Below are 24,265 nucleotides of genomic sequence, written 5' to 3' on the forward strand. Positions count from 1 at the left end.
ATGCAATTTGTTGACAACATTACCGAGAGGCATAGAAGTGCGGTGGTTAATCACCGCTTTTGCCTGGTCATATGTGTACAAAAAAAAAGTGTTATATCCAATGATTAATACAATTATGATTTAGAACCGCAAATGCAAGTTGGATAATTACAAACCAGTAACCAGTTGCAAGTTCCTTTCTAAAGGCAATTATGTAAGACGAAATTCAATGCAAAACTCCAGTTTGCAGCCTATTCGCAATATCAAATATGCATGTCATATTAAGAAAGCAAATGGTTATTGTGTAAATCAATGACAAAACTCCCATAGTAACAGATAACAGATTGCTACCTTGTTTAGTTCCCTTCTTTTCTGTGTAAACTGTGAACAAGCACAGGTTTTTTTCTTTCTTCTTACCAGTGCTGGAATTGGTAGCAGCTCAATGTAGGAGTACTGGCGCAAGTTAAGTTAATGAACCTTAGAATATTAGTTTTGAAGTCTTGTGGAGTTCCTGCAAATAATATAAAAATATATCCTATATGAAGACCGGCACATATTTCAGTCCTAGCAAGCACTGAAGTTACGCCTGTCATCGATCGATGTGGGTCCGATTGTCTATAGCCTACGTAGCCTAGTGAATTCCAGCAATACCTCACATGTTGAACCGAGGTTTAGGTAAAACCATGGCCTTCGGAACGGCAAGGCAAAGGTAAATGGATTGATATAAAAATCGCTCTGATTCATAAATAACGACTTATATCTTTATGAGTCACAATTTACCCATGACACAGCCATTACGTTAGATGGTATCATACGAGAGGGCGTTAGGAGCCATCGGTGATGGCGGAATGCGCTTACATATACACACCTTGCATATATATTTCTGTAAAAGTTTAAATATATATTTCCGAGTTCGAGAGGACCAAATCAACTGCGTGTTACGGCATGCCAATTGACTAATCTACAAAACACGTTGCAGCATACATAACGACTTATTATTATTTGTATATCAGTCACTGTTACACTTTTACCCATGAAACATGGCGGGTTTTGATCCTCTAACAAGGCCAAGGGTTGGAACTCGATGTAATATCCACTGATCCACGTACCAGTAAGATTATTTTTAATCCGCTTTTGATGAGGGTAGTGATTGCCAGTAAAATAATCTGATACTACATCTGTCAGGAAAAAAATGTATATCTTAAGTTTATTTTTTTCTCCAGTGAACTGTCCCTATATATAATACGGTTGTCCCCGTGATAAAACGAGTGAACAGTCCCTACATCTTTGTCCCCCATTATGAAATAAGGGACTGTGGATCAGCATCTGTCCCAAACAGAAATACATATAAATAATAGTACTATATGCATATATTATTTAAGCAATAAGGCAGGCTTACATCAGGGTTTGTGTTACATGGTTATTATTATTTATTTTTTAAATGTTTTTATTCAGAAATAAAAATGACAGTACATAATTGTCTTACAATAACTTATATTAGACGAACAAAACAAAAAGGAACAATCAAGAACAACATCAAACACGGGTAAATATTCACACCTAGAGACACAAGGCTTTACATATACATAAGGTTTGCATTGGGTTACAATTTTTTAAATTAAATAAAAGTTTAAACTCATTTTGGCACTTCTTTGGCCCACTTACATTTATTAATTAAATATTTTCCATAAGTTATAAAAGTATTTACAATAATAATTTTGTTCTGGCTTAAATCATAATTATCTAATAAAAGTAGAACATCTTTACTATGAAGTTTGACCTTACTACCTGTAATCAAAAAGAAAGATTTATCTAAATCAGTCCAGAACAACTTAGAAACTGCCATAAAATAAATGACTAATCTTTCATTTATAGGAGAAAAAAAAATTGATTTACAAAAATTGATTTACATTTATTTTACCTGGTTAACAGGGTAAAATAAATGTACTACTAATGTAGTTGTTTGTGCATTTTTTATCTTTGATGTTCACATCCTCGATTAGAATGCAACGTAGCTGCACTGAATGAATAATTCAAGACTGGAGGGTATAGCGTCAAACATAAATGCATACTTTTTAACTGTCACATGTATCCCATACATTTAAAAATAAACCTGTATATATGTACATTTGCCCATTTACATTAAATAATTGCTTCACCTATATAATTACATTTTCCAACCACCTCTGAAAAAACTAAGATCTATTCTTATACTTTGTCCTTATTATTCCAAATCAGTTTGATGTTTAGTTCCTTAATAACTATTTGGGGAACATCCAATGCTTTTGCAATATACACCCGCCTTGAAAATCCATCCGTTTTTAGAGATAAATCTCTCAATTATCCCTCTTTTTAATTCTCTCAACAATAGGATCACAATTTGTTACTTGGTTATTATAGAGATACAATCACAGGAGTTCCGTGTCATGTCCATGTCATCCATGTCATGTCCATGTCATCCAGGTCATCCATGTCCATGTCATCCATGTCATCCATGTCATGTCCATGTCATCCATGTCATGTCCATGTCATCCATGTCATGTCCATGTCATCCATGTCATGTCTATGTCATCCATGTCATGTCCATGTCATCCATGTCATGTCCATGTCATCCAGGTCATCCATGTCCATGTCATCCATGTCATCCATGTCATGTCCATGTCATCCATGTCATGTCCATGTCATCCATGTCATCCATGTCATGTCCATGTCATCCATGTCCATGTCATCCATGTCATCCTTGTCATGACGCATTCAGATTTGTCCCTGAATTACAACCATTAAAGTTGTCATTTTTTTGTGTTATGTCATCCTAATATACACTATATCACCCATTTCTTAGGACATGTTATGAATAGCCCAAAATGCATATGTATATAGATTTTTTTTTAAATTATTATAAATTCTATTATATTCATCTTGGTCATGTTATACTCATTTTGGGTGCTTAAAATCTCACAGAGGATCTTTAAGTCTAAATTCTATTTAGTGATGCATTGACGTTAATGCCAAAAGCCTACAGACTTACTGCCATTTTCCAACTGGCTTGGAAATCTTTCAGATCTACATGAACTGCCAAGTGCAGGGGTACTTAGGTAACTCTGACCTCATTCACCAAATTAATGTCCAATAGTATTAGAAAGGTATAGATTTGATATTTTTGATTAAAATAGGTACAGACTGCTTTGTTGTGCTCAAGTTTGAGGTCATAGCCTTAAATATATAGTACCAACATAATACATGGGGGAAAAAAACATTCAGAACAGACATTTTTTCCCATCCAACAAAAGTAAAGCAGGTGAAGGTTAGAATTACTGAAATACTTTCTAAATATAGTAAGAATCAAATTATATAATATAAGGAACGTACAATAATATTTTGTTTCATTGGATGGTTATTGCAGTTTTCATACTGGATTTGGTCTTATCACATTTAAATAGTATATATCTAAGAACATACTTGTGTATGTGGGTGTGTGTGCCTAGAAAGAGTATATGCAACAGCCTGTTGACAGTGTCAGGACTAACCAAAATAATGAAAAGGATATACCTGACCTTTGACCTAGAGGAACAGGAAGAAGTCACGGACCTTGGCGGACCTTGGCTGAGACCTGTCCATAAACAACACCTAATCAGTTTATAAAAAGTGTGTAGATGTTCAGAACAATCTGTCAAGCGAAACTCAGAGACTTGTCTGAAATCATAGTAACAGTCCTTATGCTATTTTTATCTCACTCGAGTGGCATTTTGAAGGGTCCCTGATGAATTTGGTTTCCTGGCACAAAAAAGTTGGTCCAAGACAGCATGTCATCACCATCAGTATCAGATTAAACCAATCCGAATCCGCCTCTTCATCTGTCAGTCACAAATGCACAGCCAGCATCCCAATGGTATCCTATTCCCTCTAATGGGCTACTTATGACCAGGGCCATGGCAACATATTTCCTTTCTAATGCACTACTACACAACAGCTTAAGGGTACAGAGTTGTCAGGGACAGGTTGCCAGGGACAGGTTGTCAGGGACAGGATGTCAGGGACAGGTTGCCAGGGACAGGTTGTCAGGGACAGGTTGTCAGGGACAGGTTGCCAGGGACAGGTTGTCAGGGACAGGTTGTCAGGGACAAGTTGTCAGGGACAGGTTGTCAGGAACAGGATGTCAGGGACAGGTTGCCAGGGACAGGTTGCCAGTGACTTTCAAATGTTGAACAACACACTTCACTTCATGATTGTTTAACATTTCTATGTTGTTGAGAAACAATGTTGTGACTGGGAATGTCCTGGAAACAGGCAATATTACTGTCATACAGCAGCTATATTATATGTAGAGGTGAGACAACACGCAGAAAGACACTAAGTCAAACATGTTAGCTTCTTATTGGCAATACAACATTGACAATGGAATAGTCGGGACTAGGTGAAAACCAAGAAGAGATTGAAGTGGACAAAAAGAAATGGCCAAATGTAATTGCCACACAAACTCAACAACCAGATGTCATAGTCTTTGTCAGTGATGTGCTCCTGGGGAAGGACTGTGATCAGAAGTCGGCCCAGGCTTTTCTACCACACCATCCCATTTTATTCCTTTACGTCTTGATTCTCTGTTGAATAATGATCATGTTGTTAGACAGACCCACTGGTCTAAAAATGGAACAGCACATCTGGCATGAACTGCCCAGTGGTCAGCCCTGACTCTAGTCAATGTTCATGCAACATCATGCTACAGCTGTGATGTACTAACGACTAAGACCAACCTTTTTACAGTAAAGCTTTTCTGAAACTGAATCATATTATTGTGACAATATCCGCAACATCAGTTTGCTCTCACACAGACTGCTGTAGTAGTTCTGACATTTGGGTAAACACAGGTCACTATTTGATGCTGCATTTCCCTGTATAGGTCTCAGTAAGGCATTCCATTGCAGTAATGTGGTTGAGAATTCAATAGGGTTTCAGATTAGGAAACCTCTATCAGTGAGTAGATTAATATAATCAATCCACCAGTTACTTTTCATCAAGGAAACCATAAAATGATGTATGGACATAATTATTATTATATTATTATTTACATATGACATGACCTTGAAGGTAATCACTCTTTTAAACAACATATTTATTCAACAGCCAAACAAAACTCTATGGAAGGGTCCACATAGGTTGGCTATGTTGAGCAGTATTTGTATTAATAACACCTTTCCCAGGTTTTTCTGAAATTCTGGCTGGAGGATTCCTGCATTTCCTGCCTAACCGAAAGACTACTGCCGATCTGCCATACAATGATGGATTTTAGCATGGCAAAATTGTGGTCATTTTCTAGAAAATTCCCAGGTTTTCCAGAAATCCAAGTTGGAAAATACTTGGAATCAGCAGGGCATATGGAAAAATCCTGGAAATCCTCCAAGCAGGATTTCTAAACTGATGGTATACCTCGTGTTGGAGGATATACTATAAGGTAGCAAGGTTGATGGTAACCTTGTAGGCTAATACATAAATAAATACATGAGTAAATACATTTCAAGTAACAGGACAGGATAGCACTTTATCCTTAGATGGTCAATCTGAAAGCTACCCCTTAGCGGACACATACACACATACACACACAAACACACATGCCCACACATACACACACACACACACCCACACAGAAAAGCACATTCACAGACACACATTATCCATTAGTAAGAAGGAACCAACTCCTGAGATTTGACTCATGACTCATCCTGACTGCTTCTAGGCCTGGACATGTCACCAACAAAAGGCATCCAATGGGACAAAAAATGTAAAGCATAGAACGGACACCCACTTAACTGACATAAATATTATACAATATTATAGACCCTGAGGAACCACCCGGATATCAGAACCAAACTGATATGTTGAACTTAAAAACAACGTCAGGGGCAGTCCATATTAGCCGTTCAGTGTAGGAGGTCTGATTTAGCATCTGTTCTGCCTTTTAGGAGACAAATAAGATGACATGGAAAGGGGGGGCACCCCTCCAGATCAGCTCTCCTCCTAGATGAAGCTTAGGTATGATGTGGCCCAAGGTCTCTGATTTCTTTTTTATCACAATGAGAGAAACCTGAAATTTACAAAACAACTGCAATTGTTATTTTTTCACAAACTGTATGGCTCTTATATACTGGTAGAATCTTGAGTCTTGTCTGTGAGTAATGTTCTGTCACTGTACAAACTTGGTTGCCCCTGATGGGATAAAGTTGTGCTGAATTGAATCAGTCTCAGGGAGGTAATTCAGGCTGTCCATGTGGCTTGCATAGTATTTGCTGGATGTGTTTGTATCTAACCCAACATCGCAGGAAATACATAAATATGTAGCTATTTTGGTTTTCGGTATGAACATATCAGCAGTGCTACTGGTCCTTAATGACTCGCGATTACGTTCAGTGTCAGCATTTGAACACTGCCGTTTAGCCACCATGAGAAGCCGGCCCCCAGGGGCACTTATGACGGCATGAATAGTTAAATAGAGTGACTGTTTGCTACGGCGGTGGTTGGGGACAATGTGGGTGTTACCGTGCCGACTTTCAGTCCGATGGTTGTGAGTTCGATTCCAATGGGAGGCGAGACCATTTTATTGTAGTGGGATTGTATTGTTTAGACAGGCGTTTTCTGTTACTGCGGCCTTACCATCACCTTCATCCCAACCCTAACCTCAGTAATGTGATGCCTAACCTTAACCCTGAGTAAACCTTAACCATTAACCATAAATGTTATTCATAACGAGGCGTTTTTCCTTTTCAATCGATTAGCTTAATGACCAACATAATAGTGACGCATTAAGGAGAAACGTAATAGTGAGACATTAAGGAACAATAGCAAAGGTTGACATGTTGATAGCGAATGTAATTCCACCAATTTATGTTCACACTGAACGTTACCACGATTTACAAATGAGTTGTATATGAACGTAATTCCTGAGAGGTACGGCTGTTGTGTCTTTTACATTTGGCCTACATTTCGTAACTGTGTTTCTTGTTAAACCTGAGGATATCAACACATGATGTTTTCAGTGAGCCCTAACCACACTATTTCCTTGTGTTGTTCTATGGGACACTGAGGGTTGTCAATACATTTGTGTTAAAACTGAATTGATATCAAATTTAGTTCAGCTATAAGTGCCTGGGTCCTTATCCGTTTTCTATTTCTTCAACTGAATAAAATCAGTTCAGCTGTCTGTGACTGGATTCATCTGAATGGAATCAAATCACATTGAACCGGTTTAGTTATTTTTCTGTGCTGTGCTGTTCTTCTTCCTCTTCTTTCTGTTTCTTGAGTGCGATTAGGGCCTCTTGGGCGGCCTGCAGCCTTTGTTTAGGATACAGGAAGAAGGCAAGGGCCACACCGGCCGTGCCGTCCCCACTCTGACGGGAGAAACACAGGAAGGTGGCCCACAGAAATGCACAGCAGCCCATAAAGACCGTCCGCAGGTACAGAGGCATCAGGATGAAGTTTAGGAACTGTAGAGGGAGAGAGAGAGGGAGGGGGAGAGAGAGGGAGAGAGAGAGAGAGGAGGGGGGGGGGGGGGAAGGGGAGAGAGAGAGTGGGGGGGGGGGAGGGGGAGAGATGTGGTGATAATGTGGGGTTAGTGGAGGAGGGAGGGGGACAGAAGCGGTGGAGGGGGAGGAGAAAGCAGAGACAAGAACAGGTGTCAGTTTGATGAATGTCATGTCTGTCCAGTATTAGATCACACAGTTAGGGCAGCGCCACCGACTGACATGCATGTATGTGTGTTTACTCTTGTGTGTGTGTGTGTGTGTGTGTGTGTGTGTGTGTGTGTGTGTGTGTGTTTGACATTGCTGTATTGACTAAACACATGTTTATAGTAAATATTGCTGCTATTTGGAGCATGATGTTGGTCATGCTTTGGCTGAGTTCATTAAAACTGTAGTTTATCATCAATACATTGCGATATTTACAGTACAGTAATACACTAATAATCAATAACCTCTTTATTTATTTACCTGCATAAAAGGCCAGTACATAAGTCCAGTCTGAAAGTCAAAGGAAGAAGTAATATGTTAATATTCAAAAAGGGTCAAGTACAGTATTTCAACAGCTCAGTTCTAGCAGACAGATACTCTGTACATTTGTTTCTTTCAGAATAGATGAATCGACTCTCAGCCTATGGCTATTTTTATTATTTCAATGCGATTTGTCTATAGGCTTCTTGACAGCTGAATATCCTATCCTATCCCATCAGGTTATCAGGCTCATTGTACAGAGGTTGGTAGGCATTATGAGTTGGGCCGCTTTGTTTTTTTTTTCTTCGTCATGAATTACCGTTTCCCTGGCCGCGATCCCCATGATGCGCAAATGCTGTGCCACAATCTGGGTTAATCCGGGGTGATATCGCACTAGGGAGGAAGGTGACTTTGCTTCTGCTCTGTGTGTACGCGTGGGCTGACCGGCAGCCGTTTCGTCCAGTTACTATTCGTCGTGATTTGATCTCACCTTATATGTGTTGATAAACTTGTCTCTCCAGTCTTCGAATATGTCCTCTTTATTTTCCAAAAAACTCACCCCTGAAGAAAAAGGAAAGAAATGAGATATTACAGGCATTTCACGCATCACTCAAACAGTGCAGATGGCCCATTTCGCTGTTACGCATGGGTCATGCGCAAAAGGCATCCCAGCACCGACGCAATGTGTGGCATCAAATTATTTATTTGCACATTACCCTTTGATCGATTACTACACTGTATTTTCGCTAGCATATCCCATATTAACATACAACATATCCAAGGTTACAGGAGAGCCTATTACCGAACTAAAATGAGGCATTGAGCTATTTCTGTATTCTTTATAATTATTCTGTCAGTTCATTATAACATTCTCTACCTGTGTAGAAGACACTAGTTGCCAAGGGCGACGCAAAACTTTGGTCCAGAAGCAGTTTGCGGAAGAGCATTCTAGGAGATTTTCCAGGGAACCGACTTTCCAAAGCCCGCAACCAAAAATAATTAAAATTTCCATGGAAGCTGATGGCCACTATGGCAACATTTCTGGTATGTTTCCAGTCCATCTCTTCTCTTTGTGCAATCATCTGATGGACGAAGTCACCACCGGCAAACAGGCAGCCATAAAGAGTAACGTTGGCCAGCCATGGAAACCGTTTAACCATTTCTTTTACTAAGGCTTTCCTAAGTTTGAACGCGTTCATTTTCAATTTCGGTATTCTATGAAAGAAAAACACTATAGAAGAATAGAACAATATAATCCATTGCTGTATGACTCTTCAAAGGATTGTTGTCTTCTGCCCTTGCCAACGCTCCAAAGTGAAGAGACCCACGTTGAGAGGCACCGGTCAGTGACAATAGGCTACAGCGCCCCTAGTGCAGGTCAGAGTTAAGTGCCTTGCCCAAGGGCACAATGGCGGGATAGATCTTTAAAGTTCCTTCTATTCACACCCTTGGCATCAGCTAAATTTAGTCCAGGCAAAATGTGTATGAATTATGATTTAATATTCAGAACAAGTGTTCATTCACTTCAGCCCAAAATGATAACGTGTTACATCCAAACGTTATACCGTCACGAAGTGTTTACAATTCCTTGTGAAAATTTGCGGTTTCAAACAGCTCCATCAAAAACGTCTCATGGTATTGTCTGGCAGCGCACCATATCTGCCACAATTCCATTTCGTCTCCTCATTGCGGAATCCTCAGAGTAACTTCCCGTATTTAGACACCCTGCGGTCTTATATTCCGCATTCTATTATTAAAACAACGGATTGACTTAAAAATTGAAAAAGTTGAGTAATCCATTTAGATGTGGTATTTAAAGCATTTATCCATTATAGATAATTCTGTCAATGTACCGTTTGCTTCGACATTTCGTCCAGGTCAGTAAGAATGATAGCCCATGCCAAATCCATTCTGCGTATCAACCGCTAATCTGCAGCATTGTCGGTTAAGGCACTCAGTTAGGCGCGTTTGAACTGCTCCACAGATCTCAATGACTCTGGAGTGACGCTGTTCTTCGTCTTTGACTAATAAAACCCATTAGATGTGTTTTAAATCTGTTAAGCTGCGCGCACAGAACGCGCAAAACCCACTTTTACGCGCAAATATGTTGGCCGGCTACTTTTAAGCACAGGATCGCTTGGTCGCTTTCTCTCACCTCTCTCCTTCAATCTCTCCGTCCCCCTCGGTCCGTCTTTTTATCTCGCGTAAACACACACGCTTACAGGTAGAAATAAGATATTCCTTAATAAATGTTTTTATTATCATACCAATGATCTCGTTTGTAAGATATTTTGTGTTTGAAATGCTTTAAACGATAACTAGTTCTGACATAACAATTGTATTGATAGGCTACATCCTTAGAGCTCAGGTAAAAACACGAAGTATCGGGAAAATTATGGACTAAATGTCGTTTAACAGGATATAATATGTTGTACATATAACCACTAGGAGGCAGACTGAACCGGTATAAAGTCAAAGTCATGCCTTTTGTTGTGACCGTATCAATTAAAATTACGAACTGTATGCGCATTTGTTTTTGTTCAACAATCAACGTATGCTAATGAGATTTATCATCGCGCTCAATTCGCAAAATGATCGAAATGTAAACAGATTTGCGTAACAACTTTGAACCAGGCTTCTTTGGGTTAGCACCGCAGCTCAGCAGTCAGGTCGCCAGACTGAGCATGTTGAATGGTCTTTCAGATCGTTAGTTTCATGGTTATCGGGAAAGATACAGTCAATGGAACACAAAGTGAAATAAAATCTAACTTGTTTGACATGCATAAAATCCTACAAGATCGGGGTGAAAAGGCATCAATCAGTGAATATGTTCAGTTCAGGATAGTGGGCTCTTCCTGCCAATGTAGCAGTGCCTTGTTGCCTAATATAGATGCTGTGCAAATTTACAAGCATCTCGCATCTGCATCACACACTGATCTGGTTGGTTGGTTGAAGGGCTTTCTAAATGTATGGCTGATTCATCTAGTGATGACCAAAATGGTAAGCCAACAATAGTCAGTGCCTAAAGATATTGCAGTCTCCTGGTTTGTGGTCCGTCTTCTAAATGGAGACATTTTAAATGTAGGGCCCTACATGCCGTGCCAGTTACTTTGCAACAATGTAATTGGAGATACTTATTTAATCTACAGGACATGCAGTCAGCTAAGCAATAATGAAGGCTATTCTGTTCTGGTAAAATTATAGTCAATCATCAGGACTATATGGAATTCCATTCAGTTGTAGGTGGGGGAAAATGTCAGTACAGTTCATTGTCTTTTAAGATAATCATATTATATTGTTTGGACAATATCAATATAATTTCGGAGGTAGTTTGCAGCATTCACAGTAAAAACAAAGTGTTTTAATTATTATTATTGTCATAATAAGTAATTCCCAATGATGGACACTTTTACTCACAATGATCTGTGGACATGTTGTCTTACCTACCTATCCTCACTGACCTTAAAGCCACTTCAACGTACGTAATTAGTACATTCATTACACTGTGTTTTTCAACTGCGGACTCTGATCACCTTCGTTTTTGGCTATGTCTTGCGTATTAACCAGTATGAGAGTCTGCCTAGTATGGCCCTTTTCCACCGCATGGTACCAGCTCAACCTGCTTTGGAAGCTTTTCCAAACTGGGGCCTTACAGACCTCATGGTGCATATCGAGCCGAGGTGTAAAAAGTACAAGACCAGAGGCTCCCCTGCAGGGACACACATACTGCTCTTTAGACGTGATCTTAACCTTTGATGGAATGCATGGAGCCTGGGTGTAGCTAGTAGATGATCCCTGCAGGCCGGGGCCCCTTACAGTCTGGGTGTAGCTAGTGGATGATCCCTGTAGGCCGGGGCCCCTTACAGTCTGGGTGTAGCTAGTGAATGATCCCTGTAGGCCGGGCCCCTTACAGTCTGGGTGTAGCTAGTGGATGATCCCTGTAGGCCAGACCCTTACAATCTGGGTGTAGCTAGTGGATGATCCCTGTAGGCCGGGCCCCTTACAGTCTGGGTGTAGCTAGTGAATGATCCCTGTAGGCCGGGCCCCTTACAGTCTGGGTGTAGCTAGTGAATGATCCCTGTAGGCCGGGCCCCTTACAGTCTGGGTGTAGCTAGTGGATGATCCCTGTAGGCCGGGCCCCTTACAGTCTGGGTGTAGCTAGTGGATGATCCCTGTAGGCCGGGCCCCTTACAGTCTGGGTGTAGCTAGTGGATGATCCCTGTAGGCCGGGGCCCCTTACAGTCTGGGTGTAGCTAGTGGATGATCCCTGTAGGCCGGGCCCCTTACAGTCTGGGTGTAGCTAGTGGATGATCCCTGTAGGCCGGGGCCCCTTACAGTCTGGGTGTAGCTAGTGGATGATCCCTGTAGGCCGGGCCCCTTACAGTCTGGGTGTAGCTAGTGGATGATCCCTGTAGGCCGGGCCCCTTACAGTCTGGGTGTAGCTAGTGGATGATCCCTGTAGGCCGGGCCCCTTACAGTCTGGGTGTAGCTAGTGGATGATCCCTGTAGGCCGGGGCCCCTTACAGTCTGGGTGTAGCTAGTGGATGATCCCTGTAGGCCGGGCCCCTTACAGTCTGGGTGTAGCTAGTGGATGATCCCTGTAGGCCGGGCCCCTTACAGTCTGGGTGTAGCTAGTGGATGATCCCTGTAGGCCGGAGCTCCTTACAGTCTGGGTGTAGCCAGATGGAGGATGGAGATGCCATAGTTCTGAGCGGCCCCATGCAGGGGTGGTGGCTGGGTTGAGGAGGTGCTGTGGAGCTGTGGAGTGGGGGTGAGCTCTAAGTTGGGAGGCAGCTCGCATATCAGTTTTTTTTTTCTTTCTATTTCACTTTTAAAGATATGAATAATACAAAGATTTAAATGAATAGAATTAACAAATTCAAAGAACAAAAAATAAATAAAATAATGTAGGCCAATTGCGCTCCCGCGCACACACATTCGTTCTGTCTGCTCAGACTACCATAGTTCCCTGTTTATAGCCACACCGTGTATTGACCATTTTATAGCTTTGTATGTATATAAACCACAGTATTTAACTGCACCCATATACAAACCACAGTATTTAACTGCACCCATATATAAACCACAGTATTTAACTGCACCCATATATAAACCACAGTATTTAACTGCACCCATATATAAACCACAGTATTTAACTGCACCCATATATAAACCACAGTATTTAACTGCACCCATATACAAACCACAGTATTTAACTGCACCCATATATAAACCACAGTATTTAACTGCACCCATATATAAACCACAGTATTTAACTGCACCCATATATAAACCACAGTATTTAACTGCACCCATATATAAACCACAGTATTTAACTGCACCCATATATAAACCACAGTATTTAACTGCACCCATATATAAACCACAGTATTTAACTGCACCCATATATAAACCACAGTATTTAACTGCACCCATATATAAACCACAGTATTTAACTGCACCCATATATAAACCACAGTATTTAACTGCACCCATATATAAACCACAGTCGCCCGGAGAACTCCTACATACATTCAGGGGTGTTATTCCAGCAAAGCCAAGGTATGGCAATGTGACATGACGTCAAGGACCTACAATGCTATTAAAAATAGACATAGCTCTCCGTCACATTCACATGCAATGTGCAACATAGAGAGAGCCGTAAAAACACCTTTCATCGTATCTATTTTGGCGTATATTTCAGCATCACAGAGATCAGAGGTCTAATTATCATTAGTAATTTGTTTAAACATCACAGGAAATAAAGAAATGCGTTGAATTACATGCTAATTTCTAGAAATCAAGGGGTGTTCAAAACAGATGAACAAAAGTGACATTTGGCACAAAATAGGCAAAGTTGTTGAGGTTTAAAAGTACTAAGGCCCGACTAAGCCGGCTGATATTAGTCTTCATTAAAAAGTTTGTATTCATTCGTTACCGGAAAAAACACCTACCACCACAGACATCATTTGTACAGGCTGTTGCATGGGCACTTATCTAAAAGACCTGGGCAAAATGCTTCCATAACCAATTACACACTGTTGAAAATCATGGAGGAAAGTTCACTCACTAACTCTCATAATCACAGGCGGGTTTGTAATGAATCAACAACTGAATTTTGTCTTAATGTAATCCAAACCTTAATCTTAACACCAGTACTGTGATGCCTAACCTTAACCTTAACCTAAACTTTTTCATTTTCTAACCTGAACCCAAACTTCTATTCTCAACCTTAATCCTAATACTGTGATGCCCAACCTTAACTCTTTGAATTTATAACCTTTTTTTTGTTTGAGTAAATTCATATGATTTTATACATACGTTTTGCTAATGTATTTTAATGTAACGAAAGTAACGTAAAAAACGAAATAGGATGTCACAGATTTACGTTTCATATGTTACGTATTCCCCCAAGACCACGTTGATCTACCACAGATGCAATAACTTTACCGAAGTCGCTCTAGATAAGACCTAAATACGTTAAAAACATAAACAATTTACACATAACATATCATTACTATAATAAAATACACTGTTTTAGTTTAAAAGTGTTGGTTGTCATAGGCGTAATGTAAACAGTAGGAATAAATATAAAATCAAGAAAAACAGTATATGAATACATGGAAATTGACAAGCACAAAGTGTTGGGTACAACTGATGTGCAATGTGATTTCCATAGGACCAAGCCAACGTTTCATCAGTTAACTGTACTGTACCCAATCTGAGTGGGCGGGCACTGAGAAATGAGAGTCAACATTACCCTATTTTTATTGGCTAGTTGATTTATCAATCAGCAACCAACAGTCAGTTCGTGGTTTTGATTGGTTATTATCTGAAAACCCCGTTAAGGTCTCATTTTTGTACTGGTGCAAAACCCATCTATGTTTCGGTCGGTGGTGAAGCGATCGGGAACTTTAGGATGACAAGAAACTAAATCCGAATCAGGTAGGATGTTGAATTATATAATACATGAAGCGAATACCAATGTATTGTCTTATACTTTTATTGAACTTTGAACTAGCTTACTTGGGTGTTTTCGTGGACATTTTCTGGCAACGAATTGTTTCACGAGGTTTCGCGAATGTCCGCATGAAGCCAAGCCCTTGGCGCTTTCCGTTCATTCATCTTCAACTATTACCTGAACGTTGTGAACTAAACGTCCTGTTTTATATTATGCAAATGTGTCGCATAATGCATGTTCGGTTGTTCTTGTGAAACGGGATTGTTAAGAATTACGGAAGTTGATTTTGAACGCGCTCGGGCATGTACATCAACGTTGCGCAAAGTTGTGTTGTCTCTTGCCATGTCATCTGCTTGCTATGTGATAATAATAGTTGCGGGCGAAGTTCCACTCGTCTTTATGTGAGAGTCTATCATAACTTTCAACAGACACATAATGACAGATTGCCCAGAAAGTAACATGTGAGATACCAAACAATACTGTATATGGTCAGATTAAGTTACAATAAATAAAATTAAACGACAATAATGTTCATGTTGTAATTACTAATGACTGATGACGATGGAACACTGTTAATTAAAGATGTACCCATAAAAACACACTTCTAGAAGGCCTGTGTTCCTTTGGAATGGATCAATCAATACTAATCTATGATTAAAACAAGATCTCTATGGACTTCCGTTTCTAAACAAAGCCCTACATTTTTTTGTTTTGTTTCCCAAAACCCTACCAACCAACCCCACTACCTACTCCCTTCCCTTTTTGAGGGTGAAGTCTTTGTTTCAGGTGGAGCATTCTCCATCCTCTCATTTACAGTCTTTAGAGGCTTTCAGAGCTCGCCTATGTAGTTGTCCATGTGACCCAAATGTTCCTCCCACGCTGGGCTGAATCTGCTACATTGGTCTAAGATTACTACGTCTAAATCCCCCCTCAGTCTGCGTGCACGTGTGTGTGTGTGTGTGTGTGTGTGTGTGTGTGAGGGGTCTGGCCTGAGAAGTGGGGCATGCGGATAACAAGAAACACAGGGAGACAAGCTTGTAAACACCCTCCAACATGGTTTTGGTGTGCTCAATCGCACGCAAGCAGAATCTCTCTTAATCACACGTGTTTGAGTGTGGCTGGCAATACTCTGCAAATAAGACGTGTGGACCGAGACAACAAAAGGGGGTGGGGGGTTCAGAGCAGGAATTCCCAGTCCTCATTGGCTGTTTCCCAAATGGTCCCCTATTTTCTACACAGTGAAGCACTTTGGACCAGTGTCAACAGGGTACTGGGTAGGGGTAGGTTGAAGTGGGGACGTGGTTCTGCCAAGAGGCCCGCTACACTCCAAATGTAGGTCACCAGTAGCAGCATGACTGTCAGCATCACAGAGAGAAGACAGTGTAACATCTACTCAGCATACAGTGTAACATCTACTCAGCATACAGTGTAACATCTACTCAGCATACAGTGTAACATCTACTCAGCATACAGTGTAACATCTACTCAGCATACAGTGTAACATCTACTCAGCATACAGTGTAACATCTACTCAGCATACAGTGTAACATCTACTCAGCATACAGTGTAACATCTACTCAGCATACAGTGCTTTCACACACACACACACTTCTCCCATTTTGATGACTCTGTGTGACAGTGGACCAACCCACCCCAAACATCCTACTGAAAACAACCAATAAACAACCAAACGCCAGCTTACCAGAAATCAACCTTCCAAACACGCCTTTCCTGACGCACAGGTTTCTGAGCAAAATCCAGTACTTCTTTTCTAATTGGGACTATTTATAGTGCCAGAATCAACTTGGAGTATGTTTTTCTGTGACTGTAGCGGATTTCTACTAGATTAGCAATGTGCTTTAAACATCTCCTTTTGAGGACCAGATGGAAACAAAGATTTGCCCAGGACAAGATGAAAGGGTGATTTCCCAAATGAAACCCTATTCCTTATATGTTGGACTGCACAGCTGTTTATGTTTACTTACTACTGTTTTTCTAGTAGGAAGTAGCCAGGGCTTTCCTATGTGACCCCACTTTCTGATCAGAAGTGTGGGAGAGGACCAAAGTGATGGAATGCACAGCAAATCAACTTGCAACGCAATGACTCATTGATTTTTGATCAGTCAATCAAATCCAAATTCACCCATGATACTGTGCAGTTTTGATCCACTGGAACATGTCTATATCTGGCTTGTTCATGCAAGAGCAAGAACCTCTGGCTATGGTCTGTCCCTTTCAACTAGACCCACCCATCCTGCCACGCCCAGAAGAAACAAGCTGGTAAAAAGCCTTGCTCATGGGCACACCTAGCTAGGATGGGGGGGATTATACAGACCCCTTTAGGATGGTTTTCCATCTCTGCGTTTACCACAGCTCCAATGAACACCCCTGAATCCAGTAATCAACTAATGGAAGACTTCGGTTTAGAAGGTCATCTGTTTAATCAGATGTGTCGCTGGGGATGGGGGAGAACTGGAGTCCGCCATCTCTGTTCTGGAGGAATATGGGACAGTTGGGCCCTGTTGGTCATACAGTTCTGTTACATTCACTGACCCACAACAACAATCCCTCAGACCTTCTCACTAAGAGGTGTGTGAGTGTGTGTGTGTGTGGTCTCTGGTTGGTATGTCTGTCTGCTTTTGATGAACTGACTGCATGGCTTACACAACGTGAAAAATCCATAAATGGAACACACACTTCTGTCTGAACGTTGTCTGAAGCGTTTCATGGAGACCTGGCGTTGCAAACATCTTCTGATTGTGTGTGCGTGTGGAACCAGGCGGTGGTGTAGGATGTCTATCGAGGCTGAAGCGTTGCTGCAGGAGGCCAAGGAGAGCATAGAGGCCGCACAGAACTACAGGAGTGAACTGCAACAGCGGCTGCATGGGCTCAGCCAGGCTCGCAAACAGGTAATCACACACACACATATACAGACACACACAGACACACACACACATACAGACACACACACACACAGACACACCCTACCCCAATTAGCTAAACCCTCTCAGCTCCACAGACAGGAGCTCTCCAGGACAAGAGCTGTCTAGTATTTGTACAATGTTTAGGCCTTCCTTCCTTCCCTGCCCAACCCCCATCCCCATTTTGGCTTATCGTAAACAATGCTGTTATTTCCTGCTCCTCCGATGGAACCACAGAGAGATAGACAGGGACACAGAGAGGGAGAGAGGGAGAGAGAGAGAGAGAGAGGGAGAGAGAGTGTGTGTGTGTGTGTGTGTTTGTGTGTGTGTGTGGGTGGGGGGACTATGCTGTCCCCCTGCTCTGTCTCATGTCTCCCTGTCTCCTGCCTGCCTTCCACTCCCAGCTGTGTTGTTGGGTTTTGAGGCATGGAGACCCAGGAGGCTCTAGTCATGCTGTCTGTAGGTCTGTGTGTGATTTTAGACAGGAGTGTAAGAGAGGGAGACACAACATCCTGTAATCTGTCTTTTTGTGTTGATTAGTTTATTTTCTCTTTCTCTGTCCGCTGTACCCCTCCATTTGTGTAACCATGAAGCTGGGCCTTCAAACTCATTCAACAAGGGACACTCACTGAAAATTGGTTACCATTTGGTTGCCTTCACAACATTTCTAGAACATATTCCTCTATATAATTCTACATTTTCAGTGTTCCCATCTAAAATACTGGTCCATAGTTTGGGGTCACTTAGAAATGAATGTTTTTGTTTTCCATGTTAACATATATTACATTAGTTTGAATAGGAAATATAGTCATTGACAAGGTTAGAAATAATAGTTTTTAATTGAAATAATAATTGTGTCCCTCAGACTTAGCTTTTGTCAAAGAATCCTCCATTAGCAGCAATTACAGCCTTGTCAATTTGTTGAGGTCATCTGAAAAGATTTCACCCCGTGCATCCTGAAGCACCACCCACAAGTTGGATTGGCTGATGGGCACTTCTTATGTACCATATGGTCTAGCTGCTCCCACAACGGCCCAATAGGGTTGAGATCCGGTTACTGTGCTGACCACTACATTACAGACAGAATACCAGCTGACTACCAAAGATACTCCAGTGTATTTCTCCTCTTGCTCAGTTGTACACCCGGGGCCTCCCACTCATCTTTTTATTCTGGTTAGAGACAGTTCGTGCTGTTCTGTGAAGGGAGTTGTACACAGCATTGTATGAGATCTTCAGTTTTATGGCAATTTCTCGCATTGAATAGCCTTCATTTCTCAGAACAAGAATAGACTGATGTTTCAGAAGAATGTTGTTTGATTCTGGACATTTTGAGCCTGTAATCGAACCCACAAATACTGATGCTTCAGATACTCAATGAGTCTAAAGAAGGCCAGTTTAATTGCTTCTTTATTCAGCCCAATAGGTTTCAGCAGTGTAACATTGGGTTTTCTAATGATCACTGAGCCTTTTAAAACAATACACTTGGATCGCCAAGCAGGACGTGCCAGTGGAACTGTTTCAGCTCCAACAGTCATGTACAACATTAACTGTGTCTACACTGTATTTCTGAACATTTTGATGTTATTGGAATGGACCAAACATTTGCTTCTCTTTGAAATCAAGGACCTTTCTAAGTGACCCCAAACCTTTGAACGGTAGTGTCTGTGCATCTGGGGGATCATTTGCGTGCTGGTAGCTTGGACATGCATGTTTTGACCTTCTCTGCCTATCCTGTATAACCTAATTCCCTCTGGACATTGTGTTCCAAATGATAATATTAACTCTCCCATTCTTCACCATCCCAAAATATTGATTATCTTTTGCCGTGTCCAAATGGCAGCCTATTCCCTACTTTGAACACTACTTTTCACCGGGGCGTATTCAGCGGTGGCGCTCTATATAGACAGTAAGGTGACATTTGGGACACTCACCTTGTCTTTACATAGACAGGAGGAAGTGATGCAATGACTTCATTGAGACATTTCCTGTGTCCTGTTGTCCACACACACACACACACACACAAACACACACACACACAGACAATCGCTGATAAGGTTCTATGTGTTTTTCCATTCTCATCTAACTGTTTCAGTGCAGAGCTTCTGCTCTCTTCTTTCCACTTTCATCTGTCTCCCTCTCTGCCTGTCTCCCTCTCTGCCTGTCTCTCCATCTGTTTGTCTTTTTGTTTCTCTCCGATAGAATGAGAAGAGTGCAACCTATTTTCTGCATAGATTTGATATAAGCAGAGCACTGTAGTTGTAGGGCCCACGGGCTATGACATATCTAGGGTTTAGGAATTATGGTGGCATTTGGGCACCAGACAATTTGAAAGACAGGACTCAAAATGCTGGTCTGTTAAGAGGAACTGAAACATGGTTTCATAGCCAACCACTCATTTCCTGCCTTACTGGGTGACTTAACGTATGTACTCACTTCCGCGCACAGGCAAGCAAGCAGGGACGGGACGTACGTGTGCATGCACACAAACTGATGAGATGAGTCATTTTAGGTGAATTCTTTCCTGTGCACTGGCCTCAGGTTTACTAGCAAAACGGTTTTTCAGACTTCATCTCTCTCACCTTCTCTGTCCCTTTGTTCTCTCTCTCTCTGTCCCCACTTTCTCTCACTCCTCTCTTAATCTTCTCTCCCTTCTCTCCTCTCTTTCTTCTCTCTCCGTCTCTCCCGTTGTCTGTCTGACCCTTCGTCCCTCACGCCTGAATTTACGAGGCGCATAAGTGACCCGGTCAACCAACCAGCCTTTCCCCCGCTAGGTTCGAGGCACCTCGTCTCAGGCCAGGGAGGGTTTGAAGCGGCATTTCTCTGAGCTACAGTCGGCGGTGACCCAACTCCTGGCCGATCGGCTGAGCGTGCTCCTGAACGAGGTGGAGGTCATCGAGCAGGACAGCATACGCCCGCTGGACGACTGCCAGAAGCTCATCGAGCAGGGAGTCAGCACCGCAGACGAGCTACTACGAGAAGGTTCGCACGCATAATCAGAGCTGGCGACAAACTGCTCCAAGAACGCGCGTTAAGCCCAAATCACACGCCAGACGAACGTCAACGGGCGTCATTATTGCGCACGTCATTTTAACGTTGTCAATTCACATTAGGCGCGCCCCTTCTGCAAACAGTCTTCTTGGATTATGTTGCTATATTGACTCCTTGCTAGGAACTTGTTGGAATTGGTGGTGAAAAGTATTCATCATGGTTATGCAGTGGTTGACTTGGGTCTTCTAGGTTTTGGCAAACAGCATAACGGTTCCTTTTTTAGGGCATGCAGTATTAACACATTTTCATTAACACAGTCCAATGTGCGATTTATCCTTTCCCACGTTTATTTTATCCAAAGTCAAGGTCTGTGGGTAAAAGGAAGTGTTTGACTATTTGTAATACAAATATAACTTGATGATTAGTTAGCCACTTGACAGCTGTTAGAAAAGCCCCCCTGCCTCTCTCCCCCCTCCCTCTCCCCAGGTGAGTTGGCTATCCGTTGCGGTCTGGGGGAGAAGGAAGACCAGCTGGGCAGTTTCACCAAGAAGGCCCTTCATATTCAGCTGGACAGGTGAGAGAGGAGGTCTGGAGGTCGGGGGCACGATGTGAAGGATGCCTGAATGTTGCAGTGTATATGCAGAAGTCCAGTGGGCTGCGGGTCTGTCGCGGGTAGTATAATGGAGTGTGTGTGTGTGTGTGTGTCCTAGTCTGCCAGAGGTGCCTGCGTTGGTAGACGTGCCGTGTGTGTCTGCCCAGCTGGATGACTCTCTGCTGTACGCGCTGAGGGAGAGGGTGTCCCGACACGGCTCGGTCTCCTCACACCCCCCGGTTCAGATCGAGGAGCTCCAGGAGAGGCCTGGGAGTGTGTTGGTACGCTGGTGTAAGGTGAGTGCGTGCTGCGCCTCTCTGTGTGTGCTTCTCTCCTGTTGCTATACAGACCTCCCTCTGCGTCTTCTCACGTCTCAATTTAAAAAACATTGGCGTGGGGGACATTTTAACAAAATGGAGACTCTGTCTCTGTAGGTGGATGATGATTACGTGGTGCAGGACTATCGTCTGCAGTACCGCCGCGCCGTGTCCGGTCAATATGAAGACGCCTACATCGGCCGGGAGCAGGAGTTCCTGGTAAGATAACGCAGCACTTCATTAGTTCTCCCGGTAGGAAATCGGTTCACAATGATTTAATGAATAAAAACGACACATTCACGCCTAAAAGATGTGGATGTGCCAATAATTTATTGAAATGACTGAATAAAACTGAACAGCTGAATAAAATTGCCGGCTCGAACAAAAAGGTTTCCTAGCCGATGGAAAGTAGGATTTCAGGAGATGTTGGCTTGTTGCTGCTAGGTGCTCCACCTGGACCCCCACACGGACCACCTGTTCAGGGTGTGTGCCCGCGGGGAGGGACGCACTGAGTGGAGCCCCTGGAGTGTCCCGCAGACAGGATACACCACCCTGGCACCACACGGTAAACACACAAACACAGCGCACGGGGCCTAGTGTTGGTTGTCTGATTGCAAGTTTCCCCAAGTCAGTGTGTGTTGCTGCGTTCCAGAGTGGTGTCCAGGCAGCGAGGGCTACATCCTGAGCAGTAGGAGGAACATCGCCATGCGGAGTGACTCCTCCCCCTCCAAAGCCACCGTCCTCTACTCCAACGCCCCGACGTACTTCTGCGGACAGACGCTCACCTTCAAGTGAGTGAATACTCCTTCACTTGCTCCGGCTCTCTCAAATGCAATAGAGACATCAATGGGATGTAGTGATTCCCGTTGTGTGTAACTGATTAAATGTGTGTGTGTGTGTGTGTGTGTGTAGGATCTCTGCAGCCGGTCAGGTGGACACGCGGGACAGCATCGGGGTGTGTGTGGGCTGTGAGGAAGGGGCGGAGTCTCTCCAGAGGGACCAAGCTGTCTGCATCTCCACAAACGGTTTGGGATCTCCTTACTTCCCCAGCCCACATGAAACTCCATATAGGGAGCAACTGTCAGCCAGGTCCCTAGAGATCCTTTTTGGATGCTCCCTATCTTTTACAATCTTCCTTTACACAAATAGCACATAGTTCATATGTGGCTTCAGCTGGACATATAACTTCATCTCCACAGGTCATTTCTGTGTCACGTGCTATCCTTACCATATCAACAATGTGCTAGCGTTCCTTAGCATTTCTCTCAATGCTGTCATGTTGTCAAGCCGAATCTCATAGTTCAGCAACAGATTGAAAAGTTTGTCATCAACGCCCACATGTTACACCAGGCAAGGAAGCCAGTCAAAAGAAGTAGATGGGAGCAAATCTAGTAGGTTTCATACACCTTTGCACAAAAACCACAGATTACATCAGTTTAAGGCAACTCCAAAAAATATTACCACAGCTTGTCAGGTCCAAGAGGGCTAGGGCTGAAAGACGTCTCGTTTTCATCCCCTCCTAGGGTCTGTTTCAGATCTGTCACCAGGTGACCGCAATTAACTAGCAGGTAGAAACATAAACCAGATGTGTTTCAGCCCTCCAGGACCTGAAAATCTGTGGTTTAAAGCCTTTCAATCTGGATGATTTGACCACATTCTATGACCTACAGTGTCAGGTCCTTAAAAAGAAGCATTGCTTTGTACTATCCCTATAGCATTGCTGTCTGTCATAGCAATGTAGTAGCAATATGTTTCTGTGGCAGAAGGTAGCCTAGTGGTTAGAGCTTTTATCCGGTAAACAAGAGGACGCTGGTTTAAAGTGGTCAATTTGAAAGACGCTTTCTGAATTACTCCTGTTTGTCACTCTTGACAACTGTTTGCTGCTAAATAACTAAAACATGTGCCTCTCTCTAGGAGCTGTATTTGTCAATGGGAAAGAGATGACCAACCAGCTGCCTTCCATTACCCTCGGCTCTGCTGTGACCTTTGACATGGAGGTGGTTAACATACTTCCTGTTAGCAATAACAACAACCTCAGCGATGGAGGCAACTTCAAGCTGAGGGTTACAATTGGTTCTGGGAACCGGGAAGTGGTGTTTGATTGGCTGCTTGAACAGGCGGTGGACTGCCTGTTCTTTGGCTGCTCCTTCGCCTACCCTGGTTGGAAGGTGCTGGTGTTCTGAAGCTGCTGATTGGACAGCAGCCTCATCAGTCAACGCAAAGGGACTTGCAGGATGGCAGTCTTGTCTGCTGGAGTAGGGCATGCCTGTCAACTCCTGATTGTTGTCCTTTCCCAGATATTCCTAGACCATAGCCTTAGACACTTACACTAGACCAGGGGAGTCCAAACAGTTCCATGGAGGGCTGAGTGTCTGCAGGTTTTTGTTTTTTTCCTATAAATTGGTTCCCAGTTCACACCTAAACAACCAGGTGAGGGTAGAAACTAACCAATTAGTAACCTTATTAGTCAATCAAGTATAAGGAGAGAGAGAACACCTGCAGACACACAGCCCCTGTGGAATAGTTTG

At 42.6% G+C, this 24,265-nt stretch overlaps 2 protein-coding genes across 2 annotated transcripts; one reads left to right on the forward strand and one right to left on the reverse strand.

Annotated features, from left to right (window-relative positions):
• Positions 1 to 2,652: 2,652 nt before the first annotated feature.
• Positions 2,653 to 10,111, reverse strand: LOC105031639 (mpv17-like protein). The gene is made up of 4 exons (XM_010906195.4): positions 8,836 to 10,111; positions 8,449 to 8,519; positions 7,959 to 7,988; positions 2,653 to 7,454 (listed from the first exon to the last, which is right to left on the reverse strand). The coding sequence occupies exons 1-4, from the start codon at positions 9,155 to 9,157 to the stop codon at positions 7,221 to 7,223; spliced, it is 657 nt and encodes a 218-aa protein (XP_010904497.1). The 5' UTR covers positions 9,158 to 10,111; the 3' UTR covers positions 2,653 to 7,220.
• A 4,695-nt stretch (positions 10,112 to 14,806) lies between these two features.
• On the forward strand, positions 14,807 to 24,155 carry crlf3 (cytokine receptor-like factor 3). The gene is made up of 10 exons (XM_010906196.4): positions 14,807 to 14,903; positions 17,699 to 17,828; positions 20,612 to 20,819; positions 21,315 to 21,402; positions 21,539 to 21,716; positions 21,855 to 21,956; positions 22,182 to 22,302; positions 22,390 to 22,528; positions 22,650 to 22,762; positions 23,652 to 24,155. The coding sequence occupies exons 2-10, from the start codon at positions 17,712 to 17,714 to the stop codon at positions 23,918 to 23,920; spliced, it is 1,335 nt and encodes a 444-aa protein (XP_010904498.1). The 5' UTR covers positions 14,807 to 14,903; positions 17,699 to 17,711; the 3' UTR covers positions 23,921 to 24,155.
• Positions 24,156 to 24,265: the final 110 nt, after the last annotated feature.

The sequence above is a fragment of the Esox lucius genome, chromosome 11, assembly GCF_011004845.1.
Source record: "Esox lucius isolate fEsoLuc1 chromosome 11, fEsoLuc1.pri, whole genome shotgun sequence".
NCBI classification, from domain to species: Eukaryota; Metazoa; Chordata; class Actinopteri; order Esociformes; family Esocidae; genus Esox; species Esox lucius.